Consider the following 18,135-nt stretch of genomic DNA (forward strand, 5'->3'; position numbering starts at 1 on the left):
TTTGAAACCTGCAATTGCAGTTATTTGTGGAATTATCATCTTTACGTGGGTTGTGCATCAGCACGGCTCCTCAGCGCGGATTAGAGTTGTCAAAAGCACCGACTTCAGTACCAATCTGTACTGACATTTTAAAAATGTGACGTTTTGAGCGCTGTTGAGCGGATTCGTAAACACTTCTGATTGGCCACTGTGTTGACACGCTCATCAGATATGTCTGTGATTGGCTACAATGATCAACGCGCAGCAGCGTTTGAAAGCACATGGAAGTGTTTGAATTTGAAAGCGATTTAAAAGCGCGAGCGGGAGCATTTGTCACTGATGACTAGGTACCCAATTCGGTACTTTTGACAAATCTAGCATGAATGAACCTAATGCTTTAGGAGAATGTGTGGCTGTCAGTCACTGCACCGGTGGATACTGTACAGGTACTTCTGAATCATAGATTGTAGTCTTGGAATTATGACCAAAATAAGAATTTTCACAGGAAAATCTCATCTGACACTTTTGTTCTGAACAATAAACAATAAATTAATTACAATTACAATTGCGCTACCAACGGTGATTAAATCTAACAATCGCTTAGCTCATATCACATTAAACCATGCTTTTTTAACAACATCAGCAGTTAACAACATCAGCATTGTTATCTGTAGATTTTAATTTCTGTACAGTCTAATCTTTAATTGTTTAATTTGTTATACCATATAATCCACCATCAAAAAGATAAGTTTAATAATTCCAGCTGCTGTGAGAAAAAACCTATAAATGATCCGCCACCTGCAGCATCCTCACATGCCATATAGCCTACTAGCTGGGACTACTTTATGTAAAAAGACGTGACGTAATGACACAAAGATGAACGGCTGCATGCTCAAATTTCCTGTGGAAACCTACCAGTAGGGCTGGGCGATGTATCGAATGCTTTTGTCACGCGCATTTCTTCAGTAAAGCCGGTTCCCTGATTACCGCTAAATTGCCATCACCTGCTTTCAAATGAAGCGGCATTTAATAGACAGAGCCGTAGATCACTGATAAGCCACGCAATATCGCGTTCAATATCGACGGCGATACATATCGATATTGAACGCGATATTGCGTGTCTTATCAGTGATCTACGGCTCTGTCTATTAAATGCCGCTTCATTTGAAAGCAGGTGATGGCAATTTAGCGGTAATCAGGGAACCGGCTTTACTGAAGAAATGCGCGTGACAAAAGCATTCGATACATCGCCCAGCCCTACCTACCAGTACCACTCGAATTAGAAAACATTATTACAAGCTTACCGTTGTGAATCGAGCTATGGTAAGGAGATAGTTTTGAACACTGGCTGGTTATGTACTTGCTCAAAAATTGATTTTGGAGCATTTTTAACCCCAAAAAAATGTTACGGACTGCAGCTTTAAATAAATAAATAAAACAAAAGAAATAAAGTAAATAAGTATGTGTCAAAACAAAATGGAAATATTAACTAAAATTTCATATAAAATAAAAATTGATCTCTGAATGAATGAATTGCTATACAAACAACTCAAAAAATATATATCGACCTATAGCCCCTCTCTCTATTAAAATGATAATATTTTTAACTTTAAAAAAAAAGAGGTTGAGAGACATGTTTGGTCTTTTGTGGTAAGTAAAAGCACAGTGAGAGTTCTTGGGTATATGATTTCTTGTTGTGTGCCTTTGACAAATAACACAAATGCCTTATTGTCTTGCTGTCTAGAATAATTATCTAAAGTTGGCATGACTTCAGCACGATGAGTCCAGGGAATGCTTCCAGCTAAAATGCATATGTCTTTCTGTAGCAAGCGCAAACAAGTTTTTTTAGGAATGTCTCTGGCAAGCTAAAGGGTAAATTCCTGGCTATCTCATACCTATTTCTGTGTCTTCATCACGAAGGAGGCCCTATAAGCTTCTTTCTTACCTGCAGGAATGCTACACCTCAGTGCAATTCACCAAAAATCATTTCGATTCAAATTCAGTTTTCCGCGACAAATGTGATCTCACCCATGGAAACCCTTTTTAAAGAAATCAGCTTCATGAATTCAGTTTCACCAAAAAGTCACTTTAAATCAAATTAATTTGTCCAATGCTACACCAATACAACAATTCTGCCAATGAATCAAATCCCCCATTATTATTCATTACTATTTCTGGTGCTAACAATGAAAGTACATAATTGAACAACTCTTTTACATGAATTGAACAAGGTGACTGCACAGCACTTTTTCTGCATTACACCTTTGGCGCAGACATCCGGTTGTCGTCATTTGACATTTGAGTTTGGGGACTTTTTTCCTGATATCTGATGAATTCAGAGGGTTTTCACATGTAACTTTTTTGTCACGCTACTGTCCCATGCATGCACACTGATGTAGCTCTAGATTAAAAGCCACAGGTACCCACAGAGCCAAAGACTGCACCAAGCCACAGTGATGAAGTCTTTTATGTGTCTTTGGTACGTTGGAGCAGCGCTGCATGTGCTTTCATTTCATTTTCAACCCTTTCCTCCCTTTCCTTTCTCTCTTTCGCTTTGAGTGTAAGAAAGAGCAAAATGTCCCTCAATTTTGCTGCACCTTGCACAATGCTAATTACGCACTACCCAAATTATGTAGAGCAGGTATCATCTACAAACCACAAACTACAGCCTCTGCACACTACACCTGTATGCACTGACATTTATATATCAGATCAATTCTAAGAATCTGTCTCAGAGATCACAAACTGTAGAATTAAAATGTAAAATTCTTGATTTTAAAACTAGCTAATGCACACTTTCGAATCCACAAACAGGTCAAAAGTGACTAGTTTTGGAGAATCAGTGGCCCGTACGCCTACAGTTGAAACTTACTGACTGACAAACGAGAATAGAAATTAGTATCTGCTGAAGATAAGCTTGAACAAATATTGTGCATGAGTTGAAATGGCCTGAAAATGCTATCGTACAAATGTATAGCTTGCATGTTTGTGCATGCGTGTGTGTGTGTGTGTGTTAGTGGGAGAGGTGAAAGCCTATGGTGAACTTCAAAGCATGTTAGAGGTAACCGGGTTCATGTGCTGTAAATAGGGCTCAGAGTTAAACATTTTTTAAAAGCCTGAGAAAGAGGGGGAAGTGAGAACATGTTTTTTCTCTAAAATAACTATGAAAACCACATGAGTTCATTATTAATTCGGGCGAGTAACTCTTAAGCTGTTAACGACATTATGAATGGAATTAAAATGGTAAAAATGTCAATAAAATTAGAAGTAAAAGAAAAATGATATGAATGGTGAAGTATGTGTTCAATTACAAACAAGCTACAGTAGGTCTGCACACAAGATAGTATCGCTATACCACAGACACATAAATACATCTCTAACCCTGGGTGCAGACTGTTAGGGCTCCGAAACAGAAAGTACATGGCATTTTTAAAGTCATGGTGGTTATGAGGGCACTTGGGAGTTACAAAACTGACCCACATTGAATTCAACATGTATGTGTGTGTGTGCCTTTAAGGCGTAAAAACAATGGTGTGCATATTTAAAGACACAAGAGAGTTAAGAAACAGCATATTGGGAGCCAAAACTGAGTCTAAACACTATTCTCATTATTTCACTTTGACTTTAAGGGTATGAACATGGACTCCTATGACATGCTCCACAAACTTGGTGGCATGACCTTTACATTTTAACCTTTGAACCCTAGAGACATTTGAACTACAGGGGAGCATTTTCAGTTCAATCTCCTTGACCTGGTGGTTACATTCAAATTCATGGCTTGAACTAAACAACACAGCACATCAGATGAGGTATTGTACACTGAACAAAAGTTCTAGCTTTGATTCAGTAATGATAGTGAACCTAAAACAAATATCATTCCAGCGACAAGCTATCTGTCCACAATGGAATTGATGATGCCTAAAAGTCAGAATAACAGTCAAAAGAACATATTTGAAGTGGAGTGGGATTTTGAACCAATAAGAATCCAGTGGGTGGGGCAATTCAGTGTTACGCTACTGAAACTGCAACCAACCCAATCTGGTTGCTTATCATGACTGGTTACAACAAAAAACACATTAGCACATGGTGTACATTGCAAAATAACATTCCGGTGGCCATGCCACTTGCCCTATATCAAATAGGTGGCACAGTATTTTTACATCTTATATTTGTTAATATACATTTACATTGTCATATGCAGTCTTAAAATTTGGTTTTCTTGTTGCAAATCATTCTGATTTAAATATGTCACCATGTTAAATGTATCCAACTGACTAACACAGATGAGGTTTTATCCTAATTGCAAGAATAATCTGTCTAATGTGTCTTGCAAGCATAAGTTAAAAAGGGTTGAAAATCATAAAGGAATCGCAGTATGACATCATTTTCCAGTTTTGAATTTATGGAATTATCTCTTAGATATATAATTTCCAGCTATGATTGCAAATTTAAAACCTAATAAATTATTTGTTGCAGTTTGTTAATTGTCTCAAAAAATATGTATGAATATATTTATAAAATATATTTTATAAATTATATATATATATATATATATATATATATATATATATATATAATTTATAATATATATATATTATATATATATATATATATTATAAAATAAATATATTTAAAAATAGGTATATATATATATATATATATATATATATATATATATATATATATATATATATATATATATATATATATATATATATATATATATATATTTAAATATATTTTATAAATATATTCATATATATTTTTTGAGACAATCAACAAACTGCAACAAATAATTTATTAGGTTTTAAATGTGCAATATATATATATATATATATATATATATATATATATATATATATATATATATATATATATATATATATATATATATATTATATATACACATACATACATATACATATATACACATACATACATGTCCACTGACAATAAACTTATGTCCTGACTAGACCAGCAAAAAAAAAAGTACAATCATAGGACAATAGCACCATGGCAAACCCCTTATTTTGGTGTTCAGGTTTTACTACGTGAATGGGATAGTCACAGATGTGAATCTACTGGGACAGAAAGCAGAATACGTTTCAGGTATGTGGACAGTATGATGATAAAGAACAGTCCAACAGTACAAACATCCAATGAGTGACTGGAATGCTGAAACTATGATGTCACAGGTGGAGGAGTTCAGACAATGTTTTGTCGTGGCGTGTAGAGCTGATGGCGGTGAGGAGGGGGGCGGACCACACCTTTCAGGTAAATGTGTCTCCCTGTAATGCCAGGTAATCCTGCCGGTATTTTTAGCTCAGTGATGGGAGGAGGCCCTGACATGTGTGACGGTAAGGATTTGTATTTCCATTTACACACAGTACAAGCAAAGAAACAAAAGTGGCTTGTATAGAGGAGTGAATCAGAGACAGGAACAAGTGCTCTAGAGATAAATGACAGGTTGACAAAGACCCTTTCAACACTGAAACCACTCTCTGTTTGCGCCACCTCATTCGTGGCAGCCCTCTTGGACTCATAATAGTCGGTTTTAGCCATCAGGCACCTTAAAGCACCTAAGAAGCTTTAAAAATGTGTCGTCAAATCACAAGACTTACTACATACCTCTGCATGCGTGCTAGTACAACAGGTCACATGACTAAAGCCAATGAAAATGACCACAGTCCCTCACATTACTAGATAAATTACACTGGTTTGAAAATTAAAGGGATAGTTTACCCAAAACAGAACATGTCATTATTTACTCACAAAAAGTAGAAACTTTAAAGACTTTAATGGTTGCTCTTTTCATGTTTACAATAGTTTTTAATAGTGGTTTTGTATTCTTTTTGAAGCTTATAAGCTTCAGTACCAGCATTAAAAACTAATTTTCTACATTTGTGTTTCACAGAAACAACAAAAAAAGGTCATACGGGGTCATTTTTTTTTTTTTTTTTACATGAGAGGGTGCGATTTGTAAGATCCGTCATTTAACCCTCTTTGTACGTCAGAAAGACAAACCACAAGCTTTTTGTCAAGGAAATTAAACAACGATTAAACAGAACTGGCATCACCAAACACACAGCTGATAATGGGATGTTATGCATTCTTCTGAACACTGTGAGCTCTTTCGAGCCACAAATTCCATAACAAACCGCACGTCATTCATTTGCTCTGAGAGCGAATCCACAACTACGCATTTGCGGGCTAATTGTAACTGTCATATACTATGAAAATTATTTATTAACCTAAACATGTACTTCATGTGGTAACACTTAAATTAGCTAGTCAAAAAACATCAGTCAAGTCAATGACATTGAACTGAATTAAGCTCACCAATTTAGGCTCTAAGATATAAGGTGGGCCAGACAGTTGTGAGTGGGCCAGCACATGGTTATTTTGGCCAGGCCCACCCAGGAACCCCTGTAAAGCTGGGTCTGAACTTGACTACATTAGGTTACCAACAAAAATGACTTCAAGTCAGGTAGAAATAACAATTGCACAAGTAGATTGAAATAGACACTGCCAAAATTAAATAGCGTTAAATAAAACAAAAATCGTGTTTCTTGATTTTAGACCTATAGTTGAAATGATAAACAATACATTGAAACACACCTTATTTTTCCAAAGTGCTTTAAATGGTTTTGAGTTGATCTTATAATAATAAAAAAAATGAAATACTTTCATGAACACTTCACATCAAAAGGATGCTTTCAGTGTGCATAAATACTTTTATAAATGTGAGTGTGTTTAAATCTTGTGAATTGTTCTGTACTTATGCACATATGAGCTTCTAATGCTACTTTTAATCACACTTCTGCTTGGCCTTGGAGAGCCATTACCTTCCAGCCGGCTGAGCTGTTGCTGTCGCCCTTATCTTTGAAGTAAGGCACGCTCTTCACCATCCACTCGTAGATCTGAGACAGGGTGAGCCGCTTCTCAGGGGAGCTCTCGATCGCCTTGGTGATGAGATCAGCGTATGACATATTCCCCCACGCGTTCCTGCGAGACGAGCTGCTCTTCCTCTGGGCCGCTGCAGGACTGGTGCTGCTGGCAGGGGTGGGGAGCGGCGGCACCTGTTGCGGGTGCGTCAGCTGGGGATTCGACTGCTGAGGATGCTGTTGCTGGGGATGAACGCAGTTGTCCTGGCAGTGGAAGTCGTTCAAAAGGCGTTTCTCCTCCTGGTAGTCCTCGGTCTCCTCTAGTAAACTTAGGCTGTTGATAAAGTCCACGATACCTTGCTCCGGCTTTACGGACGGTGCCGGGGAGGACGTGTTCGAGCTCCCCGGCTCGCTGAATTCCGGTCGGTGCAGCGGCCAGGTGCATGAGCGCGGCCGGGAGAGAGGCTCGAAATCCGGGTCGATGTCAACCAGCTGTTGCTGCGCTTCTGCCATCACAAAATCAAAGCCAAGTCAACTGACTGTCCTTAAACAGATGATAAGTGCAGTGAAGATTTTGTCTAGTTTGCTAACACTAACAATCGCACATGATCAGATCTGCCTGACAATGAAGCCCAGCACTTTACAACTCAACGATGTGTAATGACTCGTACCATGCCTAGCGCGGATTTAAATGAAATGACTGTTATGAAGCGCTTTCAGGGAGCAGCGCGTTTTAGAGTAGAGTGAGTTGGCCACGCCCACAGCGGGAGTGAGAGCCGCGTCAGCCAATCGCAAGCGCGTATTCAAAAGGTAAACAGAGATTACGTTTGCATAACTCACGCTACTCCAGTTTATCCTTATGGCAGGCTGTTTTTACAAAGTAGTAGGCCTATCTATTTTATGTTACTTTAATTAAGAGGAATTTTATTTTCAATTTCACTAGTAGGCTAACTATAGCCTATGTTCATTAAATGTACTTATTTGACTAGTCTGGTATCTGAGCAAAAGGTCCCCATATGATTCAATGGCAAAAATTTGCAATTTATTACAGTAACAGTGGGACAATTACTTGTCATTAACAACTTATCAAATAAATAAGTACTTGTGACTAACTGAATAGATATCGAAATAATACTGAATAGTTGTTAGGGAAATTGATATAACTGGAAATTGAAATATGTAGCCTACTAGTAACAAAAATAGGTATTAGTTTTTAAGAAGATAAATGTTAAGATGGCGTTCCCTATATTTAAGTTAAACAGGATTTACTGAGGATTATGTCTGCCATGAAAGAATTTGACCACACAGTTTAGCTTTCCATTCACCTTTTTAGTTGTCTAATATCAAATAATCACCAGTTTATATATTTTGTTAATAGGCTTTAAAAACGGTCCTTTCATCAAGATTTAAAAGGGCCCAGTGCACTGAGATTTACAAACCATTTGGCACTTATCCGCCTGTCAAATAGTCTATATACACTGTGTCTTGTTGGACTTGGTTTGCTAAATTTGCACTAAGATGCTTTATGTTTTCAACAAAGCATACGTGTGTGGCAAAATCAAAGTGTGTGTGTGTGTGTGTGTGTGTGCTTGTTTTGACTATACTTGTGAGGACTAAATGTCCTTACTTATATTGTAAAATACTTTCACAACCCACTAGTGAGGACATTGACTGGTCCTCACTATTTTAAAAGGCTTATAAATCAGCAAAAATAGTTTTTTTTTAATTAAATCTAGTGATGTGCACATGTTTCTGTGATGGGTTAGGAGTAGGGGTTGGGTAAAGGGATAGAAAAAAATCATTGACCTGATACAAAATCATTGTAAGTCCTCACTAAGATAGCAATACAAACTTGTGTGTGTGTGTGTGTGTGTGTGTGTGTGTGTGTGTGTGTGTGTGTGTGTGTGTGTGTGTGTGTGTAGAGTTGTGCTGTCAAAGTTACTCACTAGAGGGAGACATTTTAACTACATTGAAGTGACACCGAGTTTTTGAGCGTGGTGCATCATTACAGTTTTTAAATTAAGACAATTTTGTCAGCATTTCCAAACACACGATTTCACCCTCAAGTGAGAATAATAGTTCATTTAATATCACATTTTCCTAATGGTTTAACCACCTCATCAGCTAATTGTGTCCAATATTTAAGTTATTAAATAACATTTTGTGTGCACATTATTAAAATCATTTACATCCTCAATTACTAATACGTACAATTGCTCTTTGATAAATTAAATTCGATTTGATGCATTTGATTTCGATTTCTATAAGACTTTTATTTTGAAAAAAATCTTTACGTGGACTATCCCGGAAGTAAAATCATTTCTGAAGCTTGTGTGTTTGTACATTGCTGAAAATCCTCCGCAGGTATTAATACAAGAGCCATATGAAGAATTAGCTCCATTTAATCATAAACAGTCTGTTATAAACGTACATGCATTGCAGAAGATAAAGCAGCTAGCTTGTGAAGAAGACGCAATTGTATTGATGTGGAATTGGACCAGGTGTTAGAATACAAAAGGATTCCAGTCCAGCACAAGGTGTCGGGATGAGCTTCTTCAGTTTTGGACAAAGTGCTGAAATTGACATAGTTTTAAATGATGCAGAGACGAGAAAAAAGGCCGAGCACAAAACAGAGGACGGGAAAAAAGACAAATACTTTCTGTTTTACGACGGGGAGACAGTCTCTGGGAAAGTCAACGTAACCCTGAAAAACCCAGGGAAGCGGCTCGAGCATCAAGGGATCAAAATAGAATTTATCGGGCAAATCGGTAAGTACAACGTAATATGAACGAGCGATGCTTAGTGGCGTATGTGCTGTAATGTGACCGCTCAATACAACATTTAAATCTGTGTTTGTTTGCATGTGTCACGGGCAAATTTATTTTGAAATGCAAGTTTCATTAAGGGGTCTCCAACTGAAGCATTACAAATGCTGAAGTGTCAAATTACAAAAAGCTAGTCTCGTGACACATGACACATTAGCGATTCGTTATCGAATCGTTCTTTCGAGTTGGATATTGTCAGTGAATTGAACGAACCGATTCACTAAATCGGTCTTAATGATTCCTTCACGATTCGGACCCAATCGTTCTGAAATCGCTCCGAACGTTCCTCGATATCTTCATAATTGCAGGAAAAGTAGGATCAAACACTAATACGCTATTCCACATTTATCCAACGATTCACCGACCTGTTGATCCATTAACCATTTTCCGTAAATAACCGAGAACCGATGAGGCGAAAAGTTGATTTTTAATAGCTGAAAAGCAGATATGTTACAAATAAATGGTTTAAATAAATAGCACTAACATTTTACAGCTAAGAAATGTAAATTCAATTTAGTATTATTTAATGTATTTGCTAATTATATTTAGATTCTAAATAAGTAGCACTATATTAGCTGAATCATGAATTCAACAAACTGAAATTGACGCTTTTCGTTACATAAAAATAAAGAAAAACCCTTACTCATAAAACCCATAATCAGCAAAATATGTGCTACATATAAAAGAATGACAGAGTTGTTTTTTAACCTGTTCTTTGAAATGATTTGTTCAAAAGAGCCGATTCTCTGAAGTGAGTCGACTTCCTATCTCTAGTAAAAAGGCGGTATAGGAACCACACCTCTGGACGCTCACGACAAGCTGTGAATCCTGGTTTTATTTTCAGTAACGAACAGTTTCCCTAAAACATGCTTGTTCTAAGTTAAAGCCTTATAGTATATACCCTTGAAGCATCACCAAGAAATACTTGGTGAAACTTGTATGTAAATAAACTCAAATGTTTTCCCTGAGGTGATTTTTTATACATCCTGATATTATTGTATTTTAAAGGGGTAATTTACCCAAAAAGTTGCAAGAATAAAACAGAATACACAAACAAAATATGCAAATTTATTAAGAAATAACATTTTCTCTCCTGTGGCTTGTTCATTTTCCTTGTAGAATTGTACTATGACAGAGGAAACCACCATGAGTTTGTCTCTCTGGTAAAGGATTTAGCCCGACCTGGAGAAATGGCTCAATCTCAGACCTTTGATTTTGAGTTCACACACGTGGAGAAACCCTACGAGTCCTACACAGGCCAGAATGTAAAACTGCGGTATGTATTCCTGTCATTGTGTAGTTCAGTAAAGACTGTGTATATGAGCTTAAACAATGTGTTGTACATTTATTTAATAGATTTAAAAAAAAAAAAATCTAAATGATTTTATTATAAACTGTCATTTTTTCCCTCAGCTATTTCCTGAGGGCAACCATAAGCAGGAGACTGAATGACATCTGCAAAGAGATGGACATCGTAGTGCACACACTCAGCACTTATCCAGAACTCAACTCCTCCATAAAGATGGAAGTGGGAATTGAGGACTGTCTTCACATTGAGTTTGAGTACAACAAGTCCAAGTAAGTCTGAAATACAGCCAGAGGTTGGGAGGTTTTTATAGCTTGGATTATTTGTAAATGTTAAAATAATTCAATACAATGTATATTTGTCACCACCTGATATATTGTTTGCACTTTATTTTTTCCTCCTAAAAAATTTGAAAATGGCAGGTATCATCTGAAAGATGTGATTGTGGGGAAGATCTATTTCCTATTGGTGCGAATCAAGATCAAACACATGGAAATTGATATTATTAAACGGGAGACAACAGGGACAGGGCCAAATGTGTACCACGAAAATGACACCATTGCAAAATATGAGATTATGGATGGAGCACCTGTCCGAGGTATGAAACAATTCTTAAAGGAATAGTTAATCTAAAAGTGAAAATTATCCCATAATTTACTCACCTTCAAGCCATCCCACTGTAGGTGTATATGACTTTCTTCTTTCAGCCGAACACATGGAGTTAAATTAAAAAATATCCTGGCCAAAGCTCCAAAAAGGGCATCCATCCATCTTAAAAGTAATCCGTATGACTCCAGTAGGTTAATAAATACCCTCTGAAGCGAAGTGATGGGTTTTTGTAAGAATATCCATATTCAAAACTTTCTAAACTATAATCAGTCTATTACCTAAACTTATGCTACTCCTGCTTCAAGAGTTAGTTCACTCAAAAATGAAAATTATGTCATTAATGACTCACCCTCATGTCGTTCCAAACCCGTAAGACCTCCGTTCATCTTTGGAACACAGTTTAAGATATTTTACATTTAGTCCGAGAGCTTTCTGTCCCTCCATTGAAAGTGTTTGTACGGTAGACTGTCCATGTCCAGAAAGGTAATAAAAACATCATCAAAGTAGTCCATGTGACATCAGAGGGTTAGTTAGAATTTGTTGAAGCATCTAAAATACATTTTGGTCCAAAAATAACAAAAACTACAACTGTATTCAGAATTGTCTTCTCTTCCGGGTCTGTTGTCAATCCGGGGTCACGACTCCACAGTGAAGCTGCTGATGTAAGACGCTGCTGACGTGTTATCCGGTGCACCCGAGCTTCGTTTACAGTCTGAGGGAGACGCACCCTGTTTTCAAGCTATTCTACATTGTTTGTGTTTTGGTATTGATATATTTTTTAAAATGGTGCGTAAATTTGCATGTCGCGGATGTCCTAATCGCCAAAAACAACGACATAAAAGTGCATTACCAACGGCGACAGATGAAAGGATTCAATGCAATCAATTCAATGGAAAGGATTCCGGAAGAGAAGACAGTGCTGAATAAAGTCATAGTTTTTGTTATTTTTGGACCAAAATGTATTTTAGATGCTTCAAAAACTTCTAACTAACCCACTGATGTCACATGGACTACTTTGATGTTTTTATTACCTTTCTGGACACGGACAGTGCACCGTACATACATTTTCAACGGAGGGACAGAAAGCTCTCGGACTAAATCTAAAATATCTTAAACTGTGTTCCGAAGATGAATGTAGGTCTTACGGGTTTGGAACAACAGGAATATGTCATCATTAAAGGTACAATTTGTGATATTTTTTTCCGCTAGAGGTCGGTAGAAGCCTATTCAAAACAAAGGCGTAGTTTGATGACGCCAAGTTTTAGAGCGGAAACTTGGGACATGTGGTCTCCATCTCAACGGACGGTGCAAAAGAATAGGGATTGGAGTCTGGAAGAACTCATGTTCGTGGATGTGATTATTAACGTTACTGTAGTATGAAGCAGAGCAGGACCGAGTGTTGCGGGAGCTGAACGAGGAGCTGGAGCGATTGATCAACACACGCCTCACGAGCAGCGGGACTTTTATTACGACACAGTCGTCGGCGCCGCTTCCGCTTTTCCGGTCATGAGTTTACGGGAGCTGTCCTTGTCGACAGAACCAGCGGCAGATGGTAAACAGTAACTATGTTCCATAAATAAGTAACACAATCCACCATAAAACGTGCAAGAAGTAAATAAGGAACTGCTTGAAGCAAGCTAGTGGTTTGCTGGACGCTAGACACTACTTCCGCATTTGTCCACGGCACTGTTGTCATGTGGTTTCTACGTCAGTACAGGCGGTAACAAAGGTAACTGACGTCATTGACAGGCGACTGCACTGCCCCGTGTCACTGTTTAGAATGGGAATTTTCTCATGATTTACTAGTCGTTGAAAACATTAGAGATATTGTTTGTAATCAGCTGGACAAAATATATAACACTAGCCTAGTGGTTTTTGGATATTTTACTGCAAACATTTTACATATTGTACATTTAATGACATAATTTTCATTTTTGGGTGAACTAACCCTTTCAGACTTCTGGTCAGAAGTCACCCTTCTGACAGATCTTGACTCTCTCATTAACGCGCTTATGGCCAGTGCCGGAAGCCAGTGATTATAGTTTAGAAAGTTTTAAATATTGATATTTTTCTTACAAAAACCCATTGCTTCACTTTAGGAGGCATTTATTAAAGGGATAGTTCACCCAAAAATGAAAATTCTGTCATCATTTACTCCCCCTCAAGTTGTTCCAAACCTGTATACATTTCTTTGTTCTGCTGAACACAAAGAGAGATATTTTGAAGAATGTTTGAAACCAAACAGTTGTGGGATACCATTGATTTCCATAGGATTTCCACCCCTATACTATGGAAGTCAGTGCAGACAAAGAAATTTATACAGGTTTGGATCAACTTGAGGATGATTTTTGGGTCAACTATCCCTTTAAACTGCTGGAATCGTATGGATTACACTTATGATGGATAGATACATTTTTTAAAGCCTCAAAAACTTGGGAACTATTCAATGCCATTACAAAGCTGAGAAAAGCAAGGACATTATTTAATATAACTCTGATTGTGTTTGACTGAAAGGAGAAAGCCATATACACCTAGGATGGCTTGAGAGTGAGTAAAATATTTTATACGTATTTTTTAGGGGAACTTCCTGATGGTCATTCACATTTATAAAGATAATAAATGCAGTAAGCGATTCCTGAGAAACGGTGTTGAAACACACTTGTAGCCAATCAGAAATAAGGGGTGTATACACTCATGATGGGGAAGGAGAAAGAGTGAGCTAGAGGGAGATTCGAAGAGAGACTGTAGAAAGAGAGATGACTGAGAGATATTACAAAAGAGAAAAGGTCGGAGGAATATCACTGGAAAACAAGGATTATGATCAGGCAAGAGCTTTAGAATCCGCATTAATTTTAGAAAAGCTTTCCATTGCTGGAGAGACCAAAGCAGGAAGGCTTGAAAATTGATGCTGAGGTTGTGGTTTTTCTGCTCCATACGTGAGTAACATTGGTTTTGCTATGTTTCACCAAACCAAAATATGCGGTTGTAATGTTAGTTATAGTAGCAGGATGGTTTTGAGTGTCATTGTTTGTCTGGAGCTGGTGTGCTGCTGGCAACTAACAGCCAACTCTCTTGCTTGTATATACTCTTCTGCACTGTTATTTTTGTTTTGTTTTTTCCTTGTCGTTTGTTATTTTGCTTCGCTTCATCTGTGATGAATAGACATCCACTCTTGCATTGCTTAATTGTGCATTTTGGGGGCAGAGCAATTAAGGGAGGGCTGTGTTTGTTTGGGTTGATTTCAAATATCAAGTGTTTCTCAGAAACTGCTTGCTGCACCAAATGTGAAACTCATTTACAACTGACTCATGTTGAAATGAAGGACACTGAATTTGAAATGTATCTTTACTGGCTTTAGGTGAATCCATCCCCATCCGTCTTTTTCTGGCTGGGTACGAGATGACGCCCACCATGAGGGACATTAATAAAAAATTCTCTGTTCGTTATTACCTGAATCTCGTACTCATTGATGAAGAAGAGCGACGTTACTTCAAACAACAGGTTGGAGTTAAATAATATTAAACTAATTAAAAAAATTGACAGATCATGTTTAACTGCATTTTGTGTTTAAGGATTCATATTGTTTCCCTAGCAATGGTGAAATACTCACTATTAATTGTTTATTTTGTGTATTATTTATTTATCATCCTTTGTGGATTCATAGGAGATTACACTATGGAGGAAGGGAGACATTGTGAGGAAGAGCATGTCCCATCAGGCTGCCATCGCCTCCCAGCGCTTCGAGGGTTCGGCGAGCTCAGAGAAAGCACTCTCTCAAGCTAAAGAGGACAGCAACTAAACCCAACCATGTCAGCTCATCATCTCATGTGTGTATGTGTTAGAGAGAGAGTGTGTGTGTGTATGAATTTAAAGAAGGCGTGTGCTCCCAAAATAGATTAAGTAACGTAAACATGATATTTCACATTCCTAAACATTACAGTTTATGATCAACAAGTTCTTAAGTAGCTTTTAAAAAAGGGATGAATGTGAAAAGCAAAAACACTGATTCCAAAAACCATGATTCGATATTTACAAATTCTTGCTGGCGGTTCCTCTGAGATAGTTTACTTTTTTTTGACCGCCACCCTGGAAATAATTGATTTATTGATTGTATATGTAATTGAAACATTTCAGCAGTCCATCTAGACAACACAAACACATTCCACACACACTATGTTCCACTTACAGCCTTTTTTAAAATCTGTATTGAATGTTTTGTTATTGTAGATTTTTTCTTTCATAACATACACATTGCATACAGTGTTCAGCTTCTGTTTTCTAATGAAATGGTATTTAACTAATTCATATTTTTGTGATTTGTTTTTTTTTTTTTTATATATACAGTATGCTTACCAATACATGCCTTTTTACTTTTTGTTGCCATTCCCGAAGATAAATTATAAGCACTTCAGGGTTCTTGCCAATGTGATTTCAGTGTCTCAGAAGGAACCTCCATATCAGCTTCAAAATAATCACACATTTCTGTTTAGATTCAACTAACAAACCAAATTAATTTCCCTACAAGTATGTAGCTGAACTGAAATGCACCTTAATTTTATTTTCATTTTAAGGTCTGTTGGTTTGTATTGACATCATAATACTTTAACAAGCTCCTTGCCATGTTTTTAATTGTAGAAAAAATTGAATTTGAATTCAGTATTATTGCTGTTGAGGTTTAGTTATGGGAAACCAAAATGTTTGATGTTTTTGGTAAACACTTTACAATAAGGTTAACTATTGAACAACCATATTTTAAAGTGTTACTAAGTTGTCACAGGCTGTTTTGAGGTTTAATGTTCTTGAATTTAGGAGGCATTAATGTCTTATTTTTGTTCTCATTTTTACCAACACTGGAGATCAACTTTCATATTACATGTCATATCTCTTTATCTTTTACTAACCACAATATAACCTAAAATCTTCGAAATCTTTGACCATAACAGTGCAACTTAGCAAATGCTGATAAAGTGTGATCAGGATGAAAAGCAGAAGCATTAACACTTGGCATGTCCTGGAAGTGATTGCACCCCCATTTTGAGATTGCAGGCCATTAAGACCTCAATCAAGGTAGCACCATATTAAATTTTTGACAGAAATGAAAACAAGGCTGTGAGGGATAGAATTACAGTCAATTTAATGGATTGTACCATTGTTTAACAACAATCCGATTTTTTCAGTTTTTCCGAAAAAAATTTCAGTTGACAAAAACTCCATAAAACTGTTTTAAAAGGTGTGAGTTGTTAAAATGACATGATCTAGGACCTTTTATACAGTGTGTGCAAGTGTATAAAGACTACATCTATCTCTCACAGCCTTGTTTTCATCCTTGTTAAATTTAATATGGCGTATAATATAACTATAAGGTCTATTACAGCTTCCTTTCAGAGCGGTGCTTTATTAGTGGCTCTCATTATTGTGACTATTTCTTGTCATGTTAGGACCGAGGTGGTGTTTATTCCGTCTGAAAAATCAGGATGAATCATCTCATGATGAGCTGCCTTCTCTGAGACTGCAATTTCGCAAAATTGGGCTTTTGTTAGTACTTTCATTCACTTTAGTAAACAAAAAAAGGTCCATGTGTCAGGGAATGAACCTTAACTGAGATCTAGATCTGTGTTATGTTAAAAATGATCATGACATACTGATCACACACTAAGCTATTCCGAATATTCTTTGCTAAAAATGCCTTTTTTTAACATGGCATGTAAAGGAACCCTTGCTTTTGGTGTCAAACTAGTAAAACATGACGAGGCCTTTCACAGAGGGCTAAGCTCATGTTTTGATGTGTAAGTGATATTTCTGCTGTCTGTTTCACAGATCTAACGCATCTCTTTGCAGAATACTCATGGCTCTATGTGCCAGACTGTGTTTACTGACTTCACGTATATGATTTAACAAATTAGCACTGTGTATCCTTTCAAAACATAGAAGGAACCAAGAATTAATTGTTTCCTAACTTTCTTTACATTTATCATTGTGCAAAAAAGTGCTGCTTAAAACGGCATTAGATAACCATATTTCTATATTATTATGTATGTACAGTATATATTTACAGAATTGTAAGTATATGATTTTGAAATGAACTCTATGATTTAGAAATCACTCTAAGGTACTAGCAGAGTTTACAAAAGGGATTCTAGAAGATTCTAGAACTGTGCTAATGTCAAACGGGGTGCAGAACACACACATGATCTAACTGCTCTTTCAGTACTTGTGCTATGACATTTGTTTTTACTCTGATTCCTCAGATTAAAAAAAAAAAAAAAAAAAAGCTCATCTTTTCCCTCATAGAAACTTCCAGTGTGTTGCGTGTCCTCATTTCACCAGCAATGGAACTCAGTTTGGGAAAATAAGGTGTGTAAAATTAAACTGTCTTATTGTCTTATTTACATAATGTTGCAGTTTTGTCTTCATGTTAAGGGGAAAATTAATCCTTCTCATTAGATACAAACCCACAAGGCCTATATTATATAAATAACTATTAAAAGAGAGAAAGGAGCTTGAATCTGTCTTAAAAATGAGAAGACCGATG

The 18,135-nt window shown here is 36.8% G+C and overlaps 2 protein-coding genes across 2 annotated transcripts in view; one reads left to right on the top strand and one right to left on the bottom strand.

Annotated features, from left to right (window-relative positions):
* foxo1b (forkhead box O1 b) overlaps nt 1-7,543 on the bottom strand; it is a 40,169-nt gene extending 32,626 nt beyond the window's left edge. Inside the window, exon 1 of the mRNA XM_067397803.1 lies at nt 6,825-7,543. Coding sequence (XP_067253904.1) covers nt 6,825-7,376 — 552 coding nt within the window. The 5' untranslated portion in view covers nt 7,377-7,543. The remainder of the gene's footprint in view (nt 1-6,824) is intronic.
* Nucleotides 7,544-9,184: 1,641 nt separating this feature from the next.
* Nucleotides 9,185-17,905, top strand: vps26bl (vacuolar protein sorting 26 homolog B, like). Its single transcript, XM_067399250.1, has 6 exons — nt 9,185-9,631; nt 10,808-10,964; nt 11,102-11,266; nt 11,417-11,592; nt 14,962-15,104; nt 15,268-17,905. The coding sequence occupies exons 1-6, from the start codon at nt 9,409-9,411 to the stop codon at nt 15,400-15,402; spliced, it is 999 nt and encodes a 332-aa protein (XP_067255351.1). The 5' UTR covers nt 9,185-9,408; the 3' UTR covers nt 15,403-17,905.
* The last annotated feature ends 230 nt before the right edge of the window (nt 17,906-18,135 follow it).

Source organism: Chanodichthys erythropterus, chromosome 10 (assembly GCF_024489055.1).
Source record: "Chanodichthys erythropterus isolate Z2021 chromosome 10, ASM2448905v1, whole genome shotgun sequence".
Taxonomy (NCBI): Eukaryota; Metazoa; Chordata; class Actinopteri; order Cypriniformes; family Xenocyprididae; genus Chanodichthys; species Chanodichthys erythropterus.

Excerpts from the sequence above, each read along its gene's own strand:
- vps26bl (XM_067399250.1), top strand. The coding sequence starts at position 9,409 with ATGAGCTTCTTCAGTTTTGGACAAAGTGCTGAAATTGACATAGTTTTA. Across the intron at positions 10,965-11,101 it reads GGCCAGAATGTAAAACTGCG|CTATTTCCTGAGGGCAACCA; the intron begins GTATGTATTCCT and ends TTTTTCCCTCAG. Across the intron at positions 11,267-11,416 it reads TTTGAGTACAACAAGTCCAA|GTATCATCTGAAAGATGTGA; the intron begins GTAAGTCTGAAA and ends TGAAAATGGCAG.